The sequence below is a fragment of the Nicotiana sylvestris genome, chromosome 5 (assembly GCF_000393655.2).
Source record: "Nicotiana sylvestris chromosome 5, ASM39365v2, whole genome shotgun sequence".
In the NCBI taxonomy this organism is placed as follows: Eukaryota; Viridiplantae; Streptophyta; class Magnoliopsida; order Solanales; family Solanaceae; genus Nicotiana; species Nicotiana sylvestris.
In genome coordinates this window covers 153,067,069-153,091,850 of record NC_091061.1, presented here as the reverse complement: position 1 = coordinate 153,091,850, position 24,782 = coordinate 153,067,069, and the positions used below count along the sequence as shown (strand labels likewise).

General features: G+C 34.5%; 1 protein-coding gene and 1 pseudogene across 1 annotated transcript; both read right to left on the bottom strand.

The window, feature by feature from the left end:
* Positions 1–60: 60 nt before the first annotated feature.
* LOC104237062 (uncharacterized) lies at positions 61–5,465 on the bottom strand (annotated as a pseudogene).
* Positions 5,466–7,505: 2,040 nt separating this feature from the next.
* On the bottom strand, positions 7,506–8,111 carry LOC138869508 (uncharacterized mitochondrial protein AtMg00810-like). The gene has a single exon (XM_070147128.1). It carries the CDS (start codon positions 8,109–8,111, stop codon positions 7,506–7,508), a length of 606 nt encoding a protein of 201 aa, XP_070003229.1.
* Positions 8,112–24,782: the final 16,671 nt, after the last annotated feature.

Below are 24,782 nucleotides of genomic sequence, written 5' to 3'. Positions count from 1 at the left end.
ACAATGAGAATGAACATTCTGTTTCTAATGGATTAAACATGAATTTCATAACAATCATAAGAAAAAAGAAAATCTTTAAAATATAGTTTAGGCCATCTTATTCTTCTAGTTTATTACATATAATAACACTTGTATTTACCCTACCAAATATTAGACAACTGCAGAATCATATTGGAGAATGAGAACAAGCATTCTCTTTCCAATAGTATAAGTTCAGCAATGTGATTTACAATCTTCAGACTCTAAATTGTACAAGATTAGGGTTTATTTCTTCAGGTATCGATCGTTGAGGCGGGAACTTGGGAAGGAGGCCAGCAATGCGCTTGGCTGTCTCAAGGTACTTTACATACCTGCAAATTAGGCCTTCTTTTGTGATGCCTTCTCCATGGTTGTTGTCTTTTGTGTTGTGGCAATCTAGGTTCAATCCCTTCATTGGCGAGCCACAAAAATGGCAATTTTGATCTTTCTCATCTTTCTCAATGAGTGCCTCCTCGAAAGCCTTTTTGTTGAAAGTCCAAGCACCACTCTTCCAGTTGAAATTGTAAATTGGAAGGTACCTCTGTCCATAAATGGCTATGAATTCTATTGCTGCTATAATGAACTCAAATTCTTCCTTGGACATGTAGTAGGGAAAACTGACCCTTGTCCATCCCGGCTTCACTCCAGTATAGCCCTGTTAAATGTCAAATAAATACTGAATGTCTAAACCTTGAAATTCAATTATAGTGTACCCAACAATCTATTAACCAAATATGCCCTCCATATAGAGATGGCATGTAGAAAACTTAGTGAACTACCTAAGATACATTTGTGTAAAGTGTAGGCTCACCAATTCGATTGCAGCTTTAAAGGCAAGCGACTGAGGCTCATCAATCTTGATTAAGGTATGTCCATAGGGTCCTGCACAAGCACACCCTCCTCTAGCCTGGATACCAAATAGGTCATTAAGCAGTTTAGCGACAAAACGGCCGTGAAGAGGCTTATCTTTCTTGTTTCCCGTCTCTCTCCATAGGTAAAGCTTGTTGTTTTCACCACTGTTATCACTTGATGAAGAGTAAGTTGTGGTATAAATGAGAAAAGAAAGCACAGCTTGTCTCTTCGCTGTTACATTTCCCAAAACCCATATATTAGGGTTCAGGAGAAGCCTTTCTAGTGCAAGTTGAATATAGCCGTGCTCCATTCTTTCGATTACTTTGTGACTTATGAACTCTTTCACCCAAAATGCTAGAGCTGTTCTCACTTTCTGGATGATTGGTGGTGTTCCAGCCTCCTCCCTTTCTTCAATGTTCTCCACATAGATTGTATCCTGGTAATTGTACCATAAAAATCAAGTAACTATCCTTAGAGCTGAGCTGAAAAGAGACGAAAATAAACAGAAAAGCTAAACATTTTCTGAAGAAAAACAGTTAGATGTGTCAATTAGTTATATAATTTATCTTCTCCAGTATTTTTTATTGTAACCAGAGAAAAGTTTAGTCTGGTTTACATAATCTAGTTTGATATTTATAGTTTTTGTTCTTTAAAGATTCGGGATGATATGGTGTTGCCCCATGCAGAGTGCCTTTTTGTAACTAAGAGAAAGAAAGCAAAAGCAGCCCTCAGGGCTTTGGCCTAGTGGGTATGGCTTTGGCCTAGTGGGTAAAGAGTGCAATGCGTGACGTATGGGTTAGGCGCATGTTACGGGTTCGAACCCTGCCGCATACCAAGTCTTTTATTTAAGTGGAGAAGGGTGTAAAAATAGCATGTGTTGACCACTTTTTGGGCGCATGTGAAACTATAGAATACTGTCCTGAAGTTCAGTTTTTGCAACTTAAATCTCCAGGACAGTGTCCTCAAAATTTCTCCAGAATACTTTCTGACTGCATCGATAAAAAGCAATGGCACCAAGCGCTTCAGGGCCTTCCCAACAACGACTTTCATTTAATTCTTTTTGGCTGCTCAATATTTACATAAAGATCCATGGTTTGTTCCCTTTCTTTTTCTCTTTTTAGTTTTGGGTGTCTAGTGAAGTATATTATGCTGAAACAATTATCAACTCTGACAAATGAGAATGCACCCATTTGAGTATTTCACCTGCAGCCACTTATTTGGTTTTGTCATCCCAGCTTCTTTTGCTCATTTCATTTAGCTTCCGTTTCAGTGCTATCTGCAGCTTAGCATCTTAGTCTAAAGCAACTCTGATGGACTGAGGAAAGCTTGTTCTTCAGCTTCAAAAGTTTCCTTGAGTTTTAATTTACAAAACTGAACTCTAGGATAATGTCCCTTTGTAGCTTGTTCTTCAGTTTCAAACTCCAGCGCTATGTCCTGGAGTTTTAAGATACAAAACCTGAACTCCTGGACAGTGTCCTGAAGTTCAAAAAAAGCGAAAAGATGAAGAGGCGAGTCTCTGCTGCTTTAAGTTGGGTGTAATTATTGTTCCAAATATCATTTTCCCAATAAAAATGGCTAAATTTCGGCTAGTTTTGGAAATGTGGCGTATTTTCAAATAGCAGTTGTAAAAGTGGCTATTTGTGAGTAATTATGGGGGGAAGGTAGTTTTATAGCGCTATTTAAGGCGTATCCGCTTATAAAAAGACATACCTTTTCATAAAAGGGGTTGACAAAATCAACAGTTCCACCACCACAAGTTGATGGAGGTGAAGTTCTCAACCGATAGAGTGCCTTGTTCATTAAAAGGATTCCCGGTGTCCCTGGCCCTCCAAGAAACTTGTGGGGACTAAGGAAAAACAGCATCATAGCCATCTGTTTCTCCTGATCTCATGTCTATTTTTGCATAAGGGGCACTGCATGATGAGAACAAATGGTTAAAGAATATATACCCAAAACTAAAAAAAAGTGGAAATAGGACAACAAATAGGTTTTAAGTTGCATACAGTAAACCAGAAATGTAGTTTAACCTATGATAGCAGGTGGATTTACATCTTACAACTAACACAGTTCTCTATTCGTGGATCAGAAGCAATTTGTTTAGCCTTACAACAGTCCCAAGATATGATTTCTAATACATCTCTGGAGCAAGCTCGAACACATTGAGATCTTGCTGGAATTGCTACATATAAAATTGAGCATAGTTTTGCAAAGAAATAGCCTACTTGTTTTTCCAGAAGATATGGGAAGCATGCTTAATATCATTGAATGATTGTCCCTACCGCTGGTTGTTTGAAGAAACCCTCTACTTCAATTGGTATTCGATTTTCTTTAATCAGGTTACGAAGTAATATTTTATCATAAAGATTTAATTATAGTTACGTTATAAGGGGTTAGTTCTATACACTGACGGTGTTACATACCTTGTGGCGAAATCAAAGCAAGCATAAGCTCCATTTTTGTGAAGAAGACGAGCGATGGCTCTCGTATCAGAGTAAGTTCCAGTGACATTACTACAGGCTGAGAATGAACCCAACAATGGCCTATTCGTAGACTTATAGAACTCAAGCTGAGCTCTCAAAGCTTCAATATCCGCAAGACCATTTTCATCCAAACCAATCTCCACAACTTCTGCTAAACTTTGTCTCCATGAAAGGATGTTGGAGTGATGCTCATAAGGTCCAACAAAGACCACCCATCTCTCTTTTGTTTCATTTCGGAAGCATTTTGTGAGGACTTTTTCTCTTAGGATTGAAGGGACTGATATCCCCATGACTTCTTGGAGCCTTTTAATGGCTGCAGTTGAACCAGAACCACAAAATATGATAGCATCTTCTTCTCCTCCCCCTAAGCATTTCTTCGCGTAGGCTGCTGCTTCATTCACTATTTTCGTGGTTTGGTATCCCACATAACTGTCACTGGTATGACTGTTACCTTTACAAAATAAAATCAAGAAGGTAAATTACACTACTGACAGTGTAAAAATTTTGGGGTATATATAGAAAGAACTAAAGGAAACTTACCATAAAAAGGAAGGACGTTGTCAGTGATGTAATTTTCAATATAGCGAAGGCATCTTCCAGAGGCAGTGTGATCAGCATAAGTAAGCCTACGTTTCCCAAAGGGTGTCTCAAAATCGATATTTTCACCAATGATCTGAGAACGCAGCCATGAAAGTTTCTTTTCTGCAGAGTCACTCTTGGAAGCACCATCCTTCCCTAGCATATGAAATGACTCAATTCTACTCCTCAACTCCTCTCGAGAAGCAACAGACGAAGAACTAGTACTAGAATATTTAAATGGTATAACGTCAGATATATTTTTACACTATCAGGTCATTCAAAACTATCTACAAGTTATGATTCATAATTTATAATGCTGAAAATAAGGCAGATCATCTGCTGCTATAAATAAAAGTGACATGATAATGTAAAAATTCTTTATACTATAGTGAGTATTAATTTAACTCTTTTGAAATGAATTTTTAGTAAAAGATTTTAACTTGTATAGACGGAGAGTAAAAAAATTTCATACTACCTGTTTACCCAAATAGTAGACCAATACTACCTTTGTAGATTCAAGTACGAAACATTTGAGTTTTGACCATGTGTTGCTTAACAATAAAGATATTATACCTTACAACACTCTTCGTGTAATTTTAGAATATGTGAAATTTTAATTTAAAACAGTTATTTAATATAGTTTTACATAGCTGCGAAAATTAATCTTCTTAAGCAATAATGTTCTTTTATCTATTACTCGTATTTCACCTTTTATCGATAAAATTTCAAGAATTAAATCTAACATGAGAGTGATCCAAAAGTTAAACTATATATATGTCTACATCTTAAAATGCTATTTAATTACTATTTTAAAACAATCTAAGTATTATATATAGGACTACAAATCTATAACAAGTTTGGAATATGTTAAAAGTACGTAAATCTTGCTTCCTAAGTTTAGACCACTTACACTTCGGGGTTGCTCAATTGGTTCGGAGGGATAACCTGAGATCGAATCTCCCCTCAATGCCTTTTGGTTGAGCCTGTCGCACAGGGCTTGCCTAGTGCGGTTTATATTCTCTGTGTGGTTTGCAGGCATATTACACATGGGGAGGTTTACCAAGTGCGCACAAAGTACTCACCATCACCCGAAGGGCAAAGGCTGTGACAGAAGTTGTAGCGAATGCGGGTTTCCCTCTTAAAAAAAGTTTAGACCACTTGAATTCGTATTGTACCCATTGATTAATGCGAAACTATAGGAACAATTACGTCCATTTTCCTTTTCATGGGCCACTCACCCCATCTCTACTCAACTTTCCCTTTATAACTAAAAGACAATGAATTATATTCTTGAAAGGGAAAGAAACAAAAGAATTACAGTACTTACTTTTGATCTGGTGGCTGTACTTTGTATTAATACTTCGCCAATGATAAAAAAGGCACTTAATCTTTGAATTGACCACTCTTGTTAGAGTGATCAAAATCTAACTCTGATATATCAAGAACTCTAAGAGCAGCCTTTCTATTAGAAACGAACTGAATTTTCAATTGAGAAAAAGGGGAAATTGCAGCTTCAACATCTTGCCGTGAACACAGAGAAGAAAAACTATATATATTGAGATTTTAGGCATGGACACCTTTTTTTCTTCTTTTAATAATTGAAATTAATATGTGGGGTCCATCCATTGTAGAGCAAAATAAATATGGCATGTGCCTATGATTTTTGCTGATCAAGTTCTGTGGACAAAATTCATCTTTGTTGGCCAAGGCATGGAATATGTGGTTGGAGGCCACGACTGCTATAAATATAGGAGGTTTCTCTTCAGTTGATACATTAGATGATTAGAAACAAGAGCGAGAATATTACAGATACCGTAAAAGGAAAGTCTTAGATAACAAATAAAGAGTGTGAGCTATATTATAGTGATGCGAGAAAATTAAAAGAAAGTTTTTTCTTTTAAGTGTGTAGTGATTTTTAAGTATTTTACTTAGTACTACTAAGTATAATTTTTTTTAAACATGTAGTAGTCTTTTAAGTATTTTACTTACTACTATTTAGTATAAATGTTTTTACGATAGTGGATGACTTTTCTCCCGATCGGTTGATGATTTTTTTCCCAAGGCAAAAGGAGTTTTCATATTAAAATCTTGGTGTTTTTTTTTTGTGTGAGTACAATTTAATTTATCCTCTTAATTTTTAAGGGTTAAAAAACTATACACCTCTTAACCTTTTGAATGGGAACGACAACTCCTTCATACTCAAAAGTCATTATCAGTAAAAATATAAAGTCAGAACAATCCCTCTTGTGGAGGGAATATTTTTGGCACTATGAAATGTCTTTGCGCTATATTCCTGGTAAAATTTTATTTGCATAAATCATAGTCATTCACTTTTAACTTTTAAGTGAAAGCTTGGCTGACTAGTATAGGAATTTGAGAAAAACCTAATTTGCATGGTCATAATATTTTTGTAATATATTCATTGAGTTATTGAGTTTATTCCAATATGTTCATTATTTTCCTTTACAATTGAAGTTCTTTTGTACTTATATTTATTTAATGCAAGAGAATGAAAAGTATTCCAGTATGTTCATTGTCTGTTAGGTGGTAGTTTATAGAATGGTCTAAAGCCATTTAGCCTGTACGTAGGGGCAGGTACGAGATATAAATGCGAGGAACAAAGAGATGGGTTTGCATTTTTAGAAGATTTTTGTGATTTAAATTTTAAAGTGTAAGCTTAGGTGTTCAAAGAGAGAAGGACATGATATATGCTTGAAGTATTGTGGGATTTAATCTGAGGAGTTTCGTTCCTTCTGGGACATGGGAACAAGACAAGTGCCCTTGCTACAGGGACAATAACAACACTAAGGGTCATTTGGTTGAGAAACGAGTTATGTCTGGATTAGTTATTCCGAGATTGTTATAGACAAAATTATAAAATAATGCATTCCATAAGTTGACGTTGAAAACCAAAGAAAACTTATACATAGAGAAGAAATATGAAGGAGGAACTCGATGATTTTATTGAAACAAATATGACTATATATAGCCTTACATAACCGACGTCTAAAGCTAAAACTATGTTTCCTAGAGTCTAACAAGTTCTGATGACGTGACGAACTCGATAAACAAAGAACTCTAATAACATTAGGAAGCTAAACAATAAAAGATTCCTCCCTTAAATTGAATGCTATGAGCACTCAGTTTATCTTAGACTTAAAACAAACTCTCAACAATTCTCGCAACTTCAAGAAGACATCCAACCTGAGGGGTTTAGTCATCACATCAGCTAATTGTTCCTTTGTACCGCAGTAAACCAGTTCCATAGTGCCATCTTTTGTGAGTTCTCGCAGGAAGTGAAAACGCACATCTATGTGCTTGCTGCGACCATGCATAACTGGATTTTTTGAAAATTTAATTACAGAACTATTATCATAGTGAATAATAGATGTCTTGCCTTGATTGGGATGCACTTTTCTAATACCCTCTTCAACCAAACAGCTTGGCATGCATATGAAGCAGCATCTATAAATTCTGCTTCTGTAGTAGATAAACTCACTACTGGTTGTTTCTTTGAAGACCAAGATACTGCCCCTGAGCTCAATAAAAACACATAGCCATATGTGATTTTCAATCTTACAAATCGCCAGCATAATCGCTATCAGTGTAACCAACAAGTTCATCATCTCCTCCCTTCCTGTAAAATATGCCAAACTCAACAGTCTCCTTTAAATACCTTAACACCCCTTTTGCCGTCTGTAAATGAAGTTCAGTGGGATTCTCCATATATCTGCTAATAAGGCTCACCGCAAATATCATATCCGGTCGAGTTGCCGTGAGATACATGAGACTACCTATAATTTGCTTATAATAAGTCTTATCCACCTTGATCCCGTCCGCATCTTTCATAAGTTTAAAGCCAGGAACAATTGGATTATGGACAAAATTGCTTTTATCCATCCCAAACTTTTGCAGTACCTCCAATGCATATTTCTTTTGAGTGATAAAAATTCCATCTGATCTTTGATAAACTTCCAAACCAAGGAAATATCTCATTCTTCCAAGGTCTGTCATGTCAAACTCATGCTTCATGGAACCTTTAAATTCTGCAAACATTAACTCATCATTGCCAGTAAATATAAGATAATCAACATATAAACTTACAATTAATATTTTGCTATCTTTACTTGTCTTGATGAACAATGTATGCCCGTAGTTACACTTTTCAAAACCTTCCTTCATGAAATAAGCTTCTATGCGGCAGTATCAAGCTCGCGGCGCTTGCTTAAGCCCACAAAGTGCCTTTTTTAACTTATATACTTTCTGTTCATTTCTCCTTTGCACATAACCACAAGGTTGTTTCACAAAAATATTTTCATGCAATTCTCCGTGTAAAAATGCCACTACTAAAATTCGGCCAAAAAGCGACCAAATATTGGCGACCAAATTTGGTCTGTTAAGAAAAGCGACCAAAGTTGGTCGCGAAACTACCGAAAATAATAAAAAGAATATTTGAAATAATTGCGACCATAGTTGGTCGCTATTTGGACGCAAATTTAGTCAAACTGTTGACTGGATTGGTCAGACTTGCTTGGTCAAAGATACAATGAGTTTAGCGACCAATGTTGGTCGCAAAAGTGGGACCCACACAATTTTTTTTAATAATTTTATTATTATTTTATAAAACTTATAAAATATAAATATATATAATTTAAAACTTGCGACCAAAGTTGGTCGCTAACTGAAGGATAAGAAGATAGCGACCAACTTTGGTCGCTAAAGTGGGACCCAGTTATAATATTTTAATAAATATATATTTATGTAAAAATTTTATAAAATATAAATAAATATAATTCAAAATTTAGCGACCAAAGTTGGTCGCCAATGTGGGACCCAGTTCTAACGTTTAACAATTTTTATTATTAATTTAAATATTATATAAAATATAAATAAATCTGATTAAATTTTAGTGACCAAATTTGGTCTCTAATTTAAATTCATGTACATTTAGTGACCATTTGGTCGCTAAATTAAATTCATTTAAAGTTAGCGACCAAAGTTGGTCTCTATATGGTCAAATTTAAAAATCACTTTTGTGTTTACTATGTAAATAATATAAATGTAAGTCGTTAATAATTTTGTAATACAAGGGATGAATAGTACTACAAAGCGGGCGTGTGTGTCTATATATACAATATATGTACTTACGCTATACTATGCACTAAGTATAAGTGTATGAGGTAATACCGTATCGAATATAGCTTATATATATAATATATGTACTTACGCTATACTATACACTAAGTATAAGTGTATGAGGTAATACCGTATCGAATACAGCTTATATATATAATATATATACTTACGCTATACTATGCACTAACTATAAGTGTATTAGGTAATACCGTATCGAATACAACTTATATATATATAATATATATACTTACGCTATACTATGCACTAAGTATAAGTGTATGAGGTAATACCGTATCGAATACAGCTTATATATATATATAATATATGTACTTACGCTATACTATGCACTAACTATAAGTGTATTAGGTAATACCGTATCGAATACAGCTTATATATATATATATATAATATATGTACTTATATATATATATATATATATATATATATAATATGTACTTACGCTATAATATGCACTAAGTATAATTAGTGTATGAGGTAATACCGTATCGAATACAGCTTATATATATAATATATGTACTTATGCTATACTATGCACTAAGTATAAGTGTATGAGGTAATACCGTATCGAATATAGCTTATATATATATAATATATGTACTCACGCTATACTATGCACTAAGTATAAGTGTATGAGGTAATACCGTATCGAATATAGCTTATATATATACAATATATATACTTACGCTATATTATGCACTAAGTGTAAGTGTACTAGGTAATACCGTATCGAATATAGCTTATTATATATATATAGCTTATATATATATATATATAATATGTACTTACGCTATACTATGCACTAACTATAAGTGTATGAGGTAATACCGTATCGAATACAGCTTATATATATACAATATATATACTTACGCTATATTATGCACTAAGTATAAGTGTACTAGGTAATACCGTATCGAATACAGCTTATATATATATATATAATATATATGTACTTACGCTATACTATGCACTAAGTATAAGTGTATGAGGTAATACCGTATCGAATATAGCTTATATATATATATATATAATATATGTACTCACGCTATACTATGCACTAAGTATAAGTGTATGAGGTAATACCGTATCGAATACAGTTTATATATATACAATATATATACTTACGCTATATTATGCACTAAGTATAAGTGTACTAGGTAATACCGTATCGAATATAGCTTATATATATATATATATAATATATGTACTTACGCTATACTATGCACTAACTATAAGTGTATGAGGTAATACCGTATCGAATACAACTTATATATATACAATATATATACTTACGCTATATTATGCACTAAGTATAAGTGTACTAGATAATACCGTATCGAATACAGCTTATATATATATATAATATATGTACTTACGCTATACTATGCACTAAGTATAAGTGTATGGGGTAATACCGTATCGAATATAGCTTATATATATATATATATAATATATGTACTTACGCTATACTATGCACTAAGTATAAGTGTATGAGGTAATACCGTATCGAATACAGCTTATATATATACAATATATATACTTACGCTATATTATGCACTAAGTATAAGTGTACTAGGTAATACCGTATCGAATACAGCTTATATATATATAATATATGTACTTACGCTATACTATGCACTAAGTATAAGTGTATGAGGTAATACCGTATCGAATACAGCTTATATATATACAATATATATACTTACGCTATATTATGCACTAAGTATAAGTGTACTAGGTAATACCGTATCGAATACAACTTATATATATATAATATATGTGTACTTACGCTATACTATGCACTAAGTATAAGTGTATGAGGTAATACCGTATCAAATACAGCTTATATATATACAATATATATACTTACGCTATATTATGCACTAAGTATAAGTGTACTAGGTAATACCGTATCGAATACAACTTATATATATATATATATATATATATATATATATATATATATATATATATATATATATATATATGTACTTACGCTATACTATGCACTAAGTATAAGTGTATGAGGTAATACCGTATCGAATATAGCTTATATATATATATATATATATATATATATATATATATATATATATATATATATATATTTGTTTTTTGAAATAGCGACCAACTTTGGTCGCTATTTTGGTCAAACGGTCAGAATATAGCGACCAAAGTTGGTCGCTATGTCTAAAAATTCAAAATTGTTTTACCCACCAAAATAGCGACCAACGTTGGTCGCTATTTTAATTACATAACTCTCAAAACCGGGATCCCCTCCCATTATTTCTAAAAAATTCCCAAAATCCCTCTTTTCTCTCTCACACTCAAACCCCACCCCCCTTCCAACTCCCACCACCAGGCCCCACCCACACCACCAACGACCACCGCTCAGCTGCCGCCGTCGCCGTCGCCTCTGCCGCTGTTGCGTCTCTCCTTCTCCACCTCCTAAAAATTCAAGGTTAGAATTACAAACCTAGGGTTTCAATTAGTGTTTCAATTGTTTATTGTTTCAACCTAGAATTAGTGTTTCAATTGATTATTTAACATTGTATTTTATAGAAACCTAGGGTTTAGATTGTATTTATCATTATTTAACATTTTATAGAAATCTAGGGTTTAGGGTATGGGTTGAATATTTAGGCTAGGCTTTATTGAGTATTTCTCCTTCAATATTTTAGTAAGCAATAGATACTAATTTAACGTCAAAGACTTGATTCATAGGTAGATATATATTAGGGTATAAATTGAACTTTTAGTTTAATCTTGATTAGTTTATAGGTAGATATTTAATATAGACACATGATAGTATATTTGGATTTTCTCTTAAAGTTCAAGACAATGTTAATGTTTAAGGCCTTAAGCGAATCGTTGCGTGGCTCTTGTTTGAGTACAACGAGTCGCCCACTTTTAGGATATAAATTGAACTTTTAGTTTAAGTTTAAACTCGTAGGATACGAATATAACTTATAGTTTTTAGGTTTTGTTCTTGTGAATTGAACTTGTAGGATATAAATTGAACCTTTTAGGATACGAGTTGAATTTTTAGGATATGAATTGAACCTTTTAGGTATGAGTTGAACCTTTAGGATATAAATTGAACTTAAACTCGTAGGATATGAATATAACTTTTAGGATATAAATTGAAGCTTTTATGTATGAGTTGAACCGTTAGGATATGACTTGAACTTTTGTGGATATAAATTGAACCTTTTAGGATATGAGTTGAATTTTTAGGATATGAATTGAACCTTTTAGGTATGAGTTGAAGCTTTTAGGATATAAATTGAACTTTTAGTTTAAGTTTAAACTAGTAGGATAAGAATTGATGAACTTTTAGTTTTTAGGTTTTGTTCTTGTGAATTGAACTTGTACGATATAAATTAAAGCTTTTATGTATGACTTGAACTTTTTAGAATATGAATTGAAACTTTTAGGATATGAGTTGAACTTTTGGGAAATAAATTGAACCTTTAGGATATGTATTGAACCTTTAGGATATGACTTGAAGTTTTAGTTTATGTTTAAACTCGTAAGATATGAATATAACTTTTAGTTTTTAGGTTTTGTTCTTGTGAATTGAACTTGTAGGATATAAATTGAAGCTTTTATGTATGACTTGAACTTTTTAGGATATGAATTGAAACTTTTAGGATATGAGTTGAACTTTTAGGAAATAAATTGAACCTTTAGCATATGTATTGAACCTTTAGGATATGACTTGAACTTTTAGTTTATGTTTAAACTCGTAGGATAAGAATTGATGAACTTTTAGTTTTTAGGTTTTGTTCTTGTGAATTGAACTTGTACGATATAAATTAAAGCTTTTATGTATGACTTGAACTTTTTAGAATATGAATTGAAACTTTTAGGATATGAGTTGAACTTTTGGGAAATAAATTGAACCTTTAGGATATGTATTGAACCTTTAGGATATGACTTGAAGTTTTAGTTTATGTTTAAACTCGTAAGATATGAATATAACTTTTAGTTTTTAGGTTTTGTTCTTGTGAATTGAACTTGTAGGATATAAATTGAAGCTTTTATGTATGACTTGAACTTTTTAGGATATGAATTGAAACTTTTAGGATATGAGTTGAACTTTTAGGAAATAAATTGAACCTTTAGCATATGTATTGAACCTTTAGGATATGACTTGAACTTTTAGTTTATGTTTAAACTCGTAGGATAAGAATTGATGAACTTTTAGTTTTTAGGTTTTGTTCTTGTGAATTGAACTTGTACGATATAAATTAAAGCTTTTATGTATGACTTGAACTTTTTAGAATATGAATTGAAACTTTTAGGATATGAGTTGAACTTTTGGGAAATAAATTGAACCTTTAGGATATGTATTGAACCTTTAGGATATGACTTGAAGTTTTAGTTTATGTTTAAACTCGTAAGATATGAATATAACTTTTAGTTTTTAGGTTTTGTTCTTGTGAATTGAACTTGTAGGATATAAATTGAAGCTTTTATGTATGACTTGAACTTTTTAGGATATGAATTGAAACTTTTAGGATATGAGTTGAACTTTTAGGAAATGACTTGAACTTTTGTGGATATGAATTGAACCTTTAGGATATAAATTGAACTTTTAGTTTATGTTTAAACTCGTAGGATAAGAATTGATGAACTTTTAGTTTTTAGGTTTTGTTCTTGTGAATTGAACTTGTACGATATAAATTAAAGCTTTTATGTATGACTTGAACTTTTTAGAATATGAATTGAAACTTTTAGGATATGAGTTGAACTTTTGGGAAATAAATTGAACCTTTAGGATATGTATTGAACCTTTAGGATATGACTTGAACTTTTAGTTTATGTTTAAACTCGTAGGATAAGAATTGATGAACTTTTAGTTTTTAGGTTTTGTTCTTGTGAATTGAACTTGTACGATATAAATTGAAGCTTTTATGTATGACTTGAACTTTTTACGATATGAGTTGAAACTTTTAGGATATGAGTTGAACTTTTAGGAAATAAATTGAACCTTTGGGATATGTATTGAACCTTTAGGATATGACTTGAAGTTTTAGTTTATGTTTAAACTCGTAAGATATGAATATAACTTTTAATTTTTAGGTTTTGTTCTTGTGAATTGAACTTGTAGGATATAAATTGAAGCTTTTATGTATGACTTGAACTTTTTAGGATATGAATTGAAACTTTTAGGATATGAGTTGAACTTTTAGGAAATAAATTGAACCTTTAGCATATGTATTGAACCTTTAGGATATGACTTGAACTTTTAGTTTATGTTTAAACTCGTAGGATATGAATATAACTTTTAGTTTTTAGGTTTTGTTCTTGTGAATTGAACTTGTACGATATAAATTAAAGCTTTTATGTATGACTTGAACTTTTAGGATATGAGTTGAATTTTTAGGATATAAATAGAAATTTTAGGATATGACTTGAACTTTTGTGGATATGAATTGAACCTTTAGGATATAAATTGAACTTTTAGTTTATGTTTAAACTCGTAGGATAAGAATTGATGAACTTTTAGTTTTTAGGTTTTGTTCTTGTGAATTGAACTTGTACGATATAAATTGAAGCTTTTATGTATGACTTGAACTTTTTACGATATGAGTTGAAACTTTTAGGATATGAGTTGAACTTTTAGGAAATAAATTGAACCTTTAGCATATGTATTGAACCTTTAGGATATGACTTGAACTTTTAGTTTATGTTTAAACTCGTAGGATATGAATATAACTTTTAGTTTTTAGGTTTTGTTCTTGTGAATTGAACTTGTAGGATATAAATTGAAACTTTTAGGATATGAGTTGAATTTTTAGGATATAAATAGAAATTTTAGGATATGACTTGAACTTTTGTGGATATGAATTGAACCTTTAGGATATAAATTGAACTTTTAGTTTATGTTTAAACTCGTAGGATAAGAATTGATGAACTTTTAGTTTTTAGGTTTTGTTCTTGTGAATTGAACTTGTACGATATAAATTGAAACTTTATGATATGACTTGAACTTTTTACGATATTAGTTGAACCTTTAGGATATGACTTGAACTTTTGTGGATATGAATTGAAGGTTTAGGATATGAATTGAACTTTTAGTTTATGTTTTGGAATTTTAGATTGCCAGAGGATTATTAGAAGAGGGTGATGACGTTATTAGACAAGCAATAGAACTTCCACCAAGAATAACTAAAATACAATACCTGGCAAAGTGTGCCTTTAATTGTTCTTCTCATTAGCGACAATGATGATGAGAAGACAATGACATGTGTTTCAAATAGTGATGGTGTAGGTAGGAATTTAGTATTTTCTAAGTAGATAAAAGAAGAGCTTATAGAGTAATTTTGTACTTCATTTTCCATGAGGAAAAGAAGTTTAATTGAGAGTGACAAGGTTGATGGAGACGAAATGTGTTCCGTTGGTCATGGCAGTTCCCATAGAATGGGGATCATAAGACTCTATGATGACAAAGATTATAAGAAGTTTTGTTCTAAATTTTCTTTCAAGTCTGATCCGTACAAGCTTAATGTGATATTAGTGATATTTCTTCGGATTCAGACAATGATTTAACCGATAAAAGTATGGAAATGCTCTTAAAAAGAATTAAAGGTAAAATCTTTTCAGCATCCTTCTCTACCAAGAAAAACATTTTACCTTTAATTCTTTTTAAGAGCATTTCCATACTTTTGTCGGTCAAATCATTGTCTGAATCCGAAAAAATATCACCAATATCATATTAAGCTTGTACGGATCAGACTTGGAAGAAAGTTTAGAACAAAACTTCCTATAATCTTTGTCATCATAGAGTCTTATGATCCCCGCTTTATGGGAACTGTCATGACCAACGGAAAACATTCCGTCTTCATCAACGTTGTCACTATCAATCAAACTTCTTTTCCTCTTGGAAAGTGAAGTACAAAATTACTCTATAAGCTCTTCTTTTATCTACTTAGGAAATGTTAAATCCTACCTATACCATCACTATTTTGAAACACATGTCGTTGCCTTCTCATTATCATTGTAGCTATAGAGATCAACAATTGATCAAAGACACACCCTGTCAGGTACTGTATCCAAGTTATTCTCTGTATCCAAGTTCATCCCGAGTAATAGTACCACGAGGATAATCACCAAAGCCACCAGACAGCTTTATGATGCCAATGAAGCAAGATAAGTTATTCAATGAAACTCGTATTGTAAAGAAGAAGAAAGAGACTGATTCAGAAAGGAGGGTCGAACCTCGACTATATACATGTAAGTTTTTTACTTTTCATTAAGTATTTTGATTTACTTTTATATAAATTTTGAAATACTAATTCAATATATATAATTTTTCATATAGGTTCGCTTCACATGCAGCTGACGTGGGAGAATTCATACGCAGTCAACCACCTAATGAATCGGGCGAGGCAATCCAACTTTCGGACGAGGATGCTGAAAGAACACTCCTTGAGTACTTTATATACTTTGAACTAGACAAAAAAATTTAGTTCTATTGTGTTAGTTCTTTTTAGTTCGAATGGGCTTGTAATAAGCGTTAACTTAGTTTTGTTAGCTTAATGTGTTAGTTCTATTGATTGTTGCTTTTAATTGTTGTTGTTGTTGTTGCTGGCATAAAATGCCTGTTTAGGATGTTTGGTAAGCTTGGCAGGTGGTGTAGCTGCCAAAACAGGCAGTTTCTGCCAAAAATATACCAAGAAAAGCGACCAACTTTGGTCTCTATTTGGTCGCATTTCACTATAAAAAAATAATTTTCTGGGCAATAGCGACCAACCTTGGTCGCTACCTGCCCAGATTTCTATTAAAAAAATACAATTTCTGGAAATATAGCGACCAATGTTGGTCGCTTATCTTTAAAAAAAATTAAATTCTTGAATTTAGCGACCAACTTTGGTCTTTATTGTCCATATTTTAAAATATAATATTTGGATTAGAGACCAAAGTTGGTCGCTTTCTAATGATTAATGATAAATTAAAAACAAAGTATTTCATATGTAGAGACCAACTTTGGTCGCCAAATTTATATTATTAAATTAATATAGTGACCAAAGTTGGTCACTAAAGTCAAAATCAGAATATTTGGTCCTTTTACCCTAGAGACCAAAGTTGGTCGCTAATTAGCGACCAACTTTGGTCCCTAAAATAAAGGGACCAACAATATTGCGACCAGGCATGTTTGGTTGCTTTTTGGTCGCTTTTAAGCCTATAAGAGACCAACTTTGGTCGCTTTTTGTGGTCGCCTTTTACCGGATTTCTAGTAGTGTGCGGACTTTACATCTAGCTGGTACAGAGGCCATCCTCTTAGAGCTGCAAGCACAATTACCAATCGAATTGTCTCCATACGCGCCACAGGTGCAAATACTTCATATAGTCTACCCCATATTGTTGGGCATACCCCTTCACGACAAGCCTAGCCTTGTATTTATTTACTTCTCCATTTTCATCAAATTTAGTTTTATAAATCCACTTTAACTCCAATTTTTTTCCCTCTTTCAGGAAAACCTATTAATTCCCATGTACCATTTTTTTCTATTTCTTCCATCTCGATGTCCATGGTATGTCACCACTTTTCACTCTTCACGACATCTTCAAAATAAATAGGATCAGTATTAGTGGCTCCAAACATAACCATATCACTTTCTTCTTCTGAGATAGCGTCACCTGTTTCATAGTCTTGCATCCAAACCGGTGGTAGCCTAGTCCTCTGTTGTATCGAAGTAGAGGATTGATGGTCTGAAGATAAAGGGATAGAGGAAGGTAGTATTTCCTCTATTTCTTCTGAACCAGGTTCATTATCTTCCCTTATCTCGGTAACATAAACTGGTTGAGGTGCTTCATCTTCGCGTTTAGCTTCTTCCTCGTCATGTTCATCCCATTCCAGGTCACACATAATTGTTTTTTCATGCTTGTTATCCCAATCCCAACTCCTGGCTTCTTTAAACATGACATCCCTGCTTATAATGATCCTTTGTGAGATTGGATCATAAAGTCTATAAGCTTTTGATTGCGCACTGACTTCCAACAAAATATAACACAATTTTTTATCATCTAGCTTTGATCTAGTATTATCAGGCACATGAACATGAGAAAGGCAGCCAAAAACTCTAAAGTACTCAACTGAGGGCTTGTATCCACTCCATGCTTCCTCTGGTGTCTTATTTTTTACTGCCAATGTCGGACTCCGATTCAAGACATGAACTGTCCAATTGACTGCTTTAGACCAAAAAGTCTTGGGAAGTTTCTTCTCTGATAGCATGCTACGAACCATATTCATAATAGTTCTATTCTTTCGCTCCGTGACCCCATTTTGGTGCGGCGAGTATGGAGTTGTCAATTGTCTCTTTATTCCATTCTCATCACAAAAGCTAGAGAATTCTCCTCCCTGATCTGTACGAAAGCCTCTAATAAAAGAATTTGTCTCTTTTTCAACGTGAGTCTTAAATCTTTTTAAAATAGCAAAGGCTTCAGACTTCTCAGTCAAAAAATAAACCCATAATTTTCTGCTAAAATCATCAATGGATTTGAGTAGATACCTCTTTTTGCTATTAGATATAGGCTTGATCGGACCATAAATATCAGCGTATATTAGTTGTAGAACTTGTGAAGCTCTCCAATTGCTCTTCTTTGGAAATGGATCACGTTGTTGCTTTCCCACCAAACAGTCTTTGCATAGTTTCAGAGGAGTCTTGAGTTGCGGCAAACCATGCACCATGCCTTTTTTCTGAAGAATCTGTAAGCCTTTAAAGCTTAAGTGTCCATACCGACAATGCCAAAGTTGCACTGCATCTTCTATAAAGGGTCATTTGGTATGAGGTAAAAGAAAGTATAATGGTGGTATAAAAATTTAATACCACCTTAATACTTTGTTTGGTTAGCAAACCAGGTATAAGTTAAATTAACACCGGGATAACTTGTACCTTATAGAAAGTGGGGTAATTAGCACCGGTATAACTTATACCTTCTTCTTAGAAATTATGCAATTGTCATTCTTAATACAACATACCAAACAATGGATAAACAACAATCTCAGCGTAACTAATCCCAGCATAACTTATTCCAATATAACTTATACCGGCATAACTTATACCGGTATAAATCGTATTCCAACCAAACGACCCCTAATAGTATTGAAACAAGCAAATGCTATAGGTCGAGATACAACATACATGACAAACATCCTGTTTGAAGTCATTTTTGTCCCCATAATTAAGCCTCTGACAGGATGATACACCTTATGTTGACCGCATTGAAACAAAACATTAAGCCCCTTTTCTTGTAACTGTTCAATACTCAATAGATTATTTTTCAGTTTTGGTACATAAAACACACTTGTGATAACCTGTGTTGTTTCCTTCACCTGAAGCCTTACATTTCCCTTTCCTATGACACTCAAGCTTAAATTGTTACCCAACTTCACTGAATCTCTAAAACTTCCATCAAAATCGAAAAAATATTTTTTCTTTCCGCATATATGATTACTGCATCCTGAGTCAAGAAACCATATGTCTTCATTGTTAGCATCACCTGAATCAACATACGCCATCAACAACATCTCTCCATGAGTTTCTGCATAATTGGCCACTTTTTCCTTTTGTGGATACTCCCATTGAAAATGTCCAAGCTTGTGACAGTTGTAACACTCCACTGTAGCTTTGTCAAATTTGCCTCTTCACCTTCCATGACCTCCCCTTCCAAAGCCTCGATTCTTTCCACCAGATTGTTCTCCATGAGCAATATTTAAGGCTTGTTCATCTGCAATTGGAGAGCTCATGCGTTGTTCATGCACAAGCAGACTGCTTTGCAACTCATCAATAGTTATCGTGCTTGTATCCTCAGATTCCTCAATGGAACATACAACATAATTGAACTTGGGAGTTATGCATCTCAAGATCTTTTCCACGACCCATGCATCTCCCTTGTCTTCACCATTTGATTTTAACTTGTTAGAAATGGTGAGAGTTCGAGCAAAAGAAAACTCGCTCTATGCCTCAGGAATACCTGTACCTGCACACATGGTGTAGGGAGTAATGTGAGTACTCCGACCAAGTGAGTAATAAATATAAATAATGACTGAAGGTAAGAAAACACGTTAAGGCACACAACATTCTATACAAAAGCAGTGAAATCATTTAAATTAACAATTCAGTGAAACATCATGTGAAATTTCTTTTAAACCAGTAAAACAGGTAATTTGGCAGTAAAATGACGAGTAGAAATCTGCCCCTCGGGCTCAATATCAAAACAACAAGTAGAAATCTGCCCGTCGGGCTCAGTATCAAAATAACAAGTAGAAATCTGCCCCTCGGGCTCAGTATCAAAATAATAATTAGAAATCTTCCCCTCGGGCTCAGTATCAAAATAATAAGTAGAAATCTGCCCCTCGGACTCAGTATCAAAATAATAATTAGAAATCTGTCCCTCAGGCTCAGTATCAAAATAATAAGTAGAAATCTGCCCCTCGGGCTCAGTATCTCAGAACAGTATCAGCCCCTCAGGCTCAGAACAGTATGAAGCAACCAGTCAATGAAATAAGAGCACATAATTATTATGGCAGATAATGCAGATAAGGAATAAATGCATGAGTGCAATGCAATGCATATGACGGTACCCTCTGGTACCCACTGCGGCGTGCAGCCCGAGCCATCCATATTTATTTATCGTCGACGGTGCTCACTGGGGGTGTGTACAAACTCCGAAGGGGCTCCTACAGCCCAAGCGCAATATCAAGCCATCTCGTGGCATCATATCTAGGCCCTCGGCCTCATATCAATATCAGTATAATCACCCAGGATCTCGGCCTCAATATCAATGTAATCAACCAGGCTCTCGGCCTCATTATCAATGTAACACTGTTGCGGCGCGCAGCCCGATCCATGCTCAGTCCAGAAATCATCATAAGCCCCTTGGGCATTTGTAAAACAGTAGTTCTCAGCCCGAAATATCATTTAGAAATATCATTTAAGTTTTCAAATCTTAGAAAGATGGCTGAGTTTGCAAAACAGTATTTAAAACCTTGGACTGAGATCAAATGATATGCAAAATATGCGAAAACAGTGATATCAATCCCTGAAGGATTCAAATAATTGGCAAGAAGCCCAAATGTAACAATCAAATCTAAGTAAGGATGATTCTCAATTTAGTTCAAGTAGAAAACACGGTAAAAACATCTCTCGGGACGGACCAAGTCACAATCCCCATTGGTGCTCTACCCCACGCCCGTTATCCGGCGTGCAAGTCATCTCAATATAGCGTTACGATGTGAAATTCCGGGGTTTCAAACCCTCAGGACATCATTTACATCAATTACTCACCTCAAGACGGCCAAAAGTCTAGCTCGCTATGCCCTTGCCTATCGAATTGGCCTCTTTGTGCGTCGAATCTATCCAAAATCAGAACGAATATGTCACATTATGATGTAGGAACAATACCCAATCGAAAATAACTGAAAAACATCAAAATCCCGAAATTTGGCAAAACCCGAGCCCCGGGCCCACTTCTCGAAATTCAGAAAAATTAACATTAACGGATTCCTTATCTCTCCACGAGTCTATACATATAAAATTTACCAAAATCGGACATCAACTCGACCCTCAAATCTTCAAATCTTATTTTCAAATCCCTAGGCCTAAATCCCCAATTTACTCCTCAAAAACATGTAATCTAGTCGGATTATTCGATGATAATTCAATATTATGGAGTAGAAATGATCACAAGTGACTTACCTCAAGATTTCCCATGATTTCTTGCTCAAAAATCGCCCCAAGCCGTGTTCTTTCACAAGAAAAACGTGAAAATGAGCTAAAAAACAGAACAACACTAATAAAGCCCATTCTGGTCGCTGAAAGGCCTTTCCAGTCGCTAAAGGTGCCAAATCTGGTCGCTAAAGGTGCACACCAGAACCTTTTGCACCAGCAATATTTATTTTCACTAAAAAGGCTCTAACTCCACCATACGAACTCTGAATTCGATGATTCTTGTTCCTATGAGTCACAAATAATGATACGAACATAGTCCTTCAATCGAAACTCAATTCAGAGCTCGTTTGCTCAGTCCGATATCCATTTTGCTCGTTAAACAATTAACAGATGTTTCGCGTCAAAAACCCAATCGCAACTTGATGAAATTAGACCAAACTTTCCAAATCAGTCCTATAATTCATTATCAAAATTCTGGAAGTCTCGAAATCAAATTTCAATCTCTAGAACTAAAAATGGACCTTTGGATCATTACGTGCTTATGCTCAAAACGACAAAAAATCTTCCAAAAACTCTTCCAAAACTTATCCGAGCCTCATGTGACCCCGACCAAACATTCCAACACACCCCATAACATCATTCAAACTTTTTCCAATCATCAAAACACCTCAAACAACATCAAAACCATCAATTCACATCGAATTCAAGCCTAAGTTTTCCAAAAACTTCCGAAACACGCATTTGATCAAAAACCCGACCAAATCACCTCCGAATGACATGAAATTTTGCACACACATCCCAAATCACATAATGAAGCTACGGAAACTCTCGTAATTCCATTCCAACACTTGGATCAAAATCTCACCTATCAACCGGAAATCGCTAAAATACTACTTTCGCCAATTCATGCAAAATTCCACACCGGACCTCCAAAACCAATTACGATCGCGCTCCTAAGTCATAAATCACCTAATGGAGCTAGACAAATCATAAAAATTCTGATTCGAGATCATTTACACATAAGTCAACTCTTGGTCAAACCTTTCAAATTCAAAGCTTTCAAGTGAGACTATTCTTTCAAATTTATTCCGATTGTTTTCCCTGAAAACCAAAACCAACGATCTACATCAGTCATAATACATAACACGGGTCAAGTCATTCCCGAGAACTGGCGATCAAAGCGCAAAAGCTCAAAACGACCGGTCGGGTCGTTACATCCTCCCCCACTTAAACACACGCTCGTCCTCGAACGTTCCAGAGTTGTTCTAGAAGCTAACCAATAGCTGAATAACCTTACCAAACACATACCCGGGGGTGATCCCATGTCACCCTATCTTATATAGTTCCGATAGCACAATATAACTGAAATTTCACAACACAATCTAGCCCATAACCTTAGAACCACATTTCCATTTCCGAAATCATACACAAGGTCAGAACCTCACATCTATATTCAGAATAAGCTCGAACCAGCTGTAATAACCGATACCTACAAACTCAGGTGCAATTACATGATAGACCACATAACTCAAACGCTTGTAGTGATAACTTCTAATCACAGTAGTTGCACACAACACCCGAGTACCGATAGAAAAACTCTTATCAACTAAAGTGTCATCTCAACACTTTTACATACTGCCATTGCTAACTAAATCACGCGGTAAGCCATAACCATTTTCCATATCAACCATTCATGAAGCCACTTCTCCTTTGGCAAATGCTACATCAAATTTCTGAGCCGAAGCTCGATATTATCCTTCCAACATGCTGAAATCAAATCCGTTCGTATTCATTAATGATCCCACTGATCTCTTCTAATCCAACACATTATTCTGGTGTCATGACACATCAATACAGGCCTAAGCCACCACTCGCACAATACGCGCGCCAATAAGCAATAGTTCGAGCATACTCAATTCATGAAAATGACTCAAACGAAAGAGCTGTACCTTAAGCTCACTAGTACCACCACAACACAAGGCTGAGAACCCGTCTCACATCATAGAAATATAACACACGAATCTAACCCGGAAGGTCATATCTCCACATAGCTTCGCTGCCATGCGCGACCCTATCCAGACACTAGTTCACATGAGACGTCCCAAGTCACCATGCTCAAAATCATCAACCAAGCGCAATTTGATATCTAGTACCGCCAGTGAATCACCATACCCACGGAGAAGTACATAATACAATTCCATACCGGAAAACCTCAATATTGCGCCATCTGGTTACCCTAAAAAGGGAGAATACCTTAAAGAAAAGGGCCGCTTTGCAAGTTCCACAAGTACCACCCCAACGATATGCTATGGGCTCGTCAATCACAGTGGAACCAAGATATATGAATAGAATAATAATAACTGGCTCTTCTATAGCTCACATTGACATCAACCTCACGAGCAACTTAGCTGCCAATAACATAATCCACCTGGCATGGTCACAGACCTCCAGTCCAAGCATATCATATAGAAGCAATCCAACAAGTACACATGTATATGCTAACTGAAACAAGATTCTCATTCTCCTTGACTGGAATAAATAACACTCTATATCGTAGGTATGAGCAAACTGCGCTGTCATAGCTCAAATTAGCACGTTAACACATAATTAGTAATTACCAAGTTTGTTTTGGAATTTAGCATCTTGAAAATCTCAAGTATAGTCCAGATAGTTCTTAACAGAGTTATGAATACGATAAACATTATACCTTAGCCCAATATCCCACTCTAGGCATATCATAGCCTACGTATCTTCCGAGCATGAATATTAGCTCGATGCTTGCACACAGGTTCAACCCTCACATATATTCTCGCTCACAACACATAGTTATCACCATCAATTAGCTCAACTAGTGCATCCAAAGAGTTTAGATAAGACACTTACCTCAAACATGCCACAATCCCGAAATAGTATATTTTTGAGAATTCCCCGTCTCCAAATTCCTAGATTATATAAATCACCGTAACTGATCACAACCTCAACACACAATGACTGATACATCCCTCAAGTACGATCA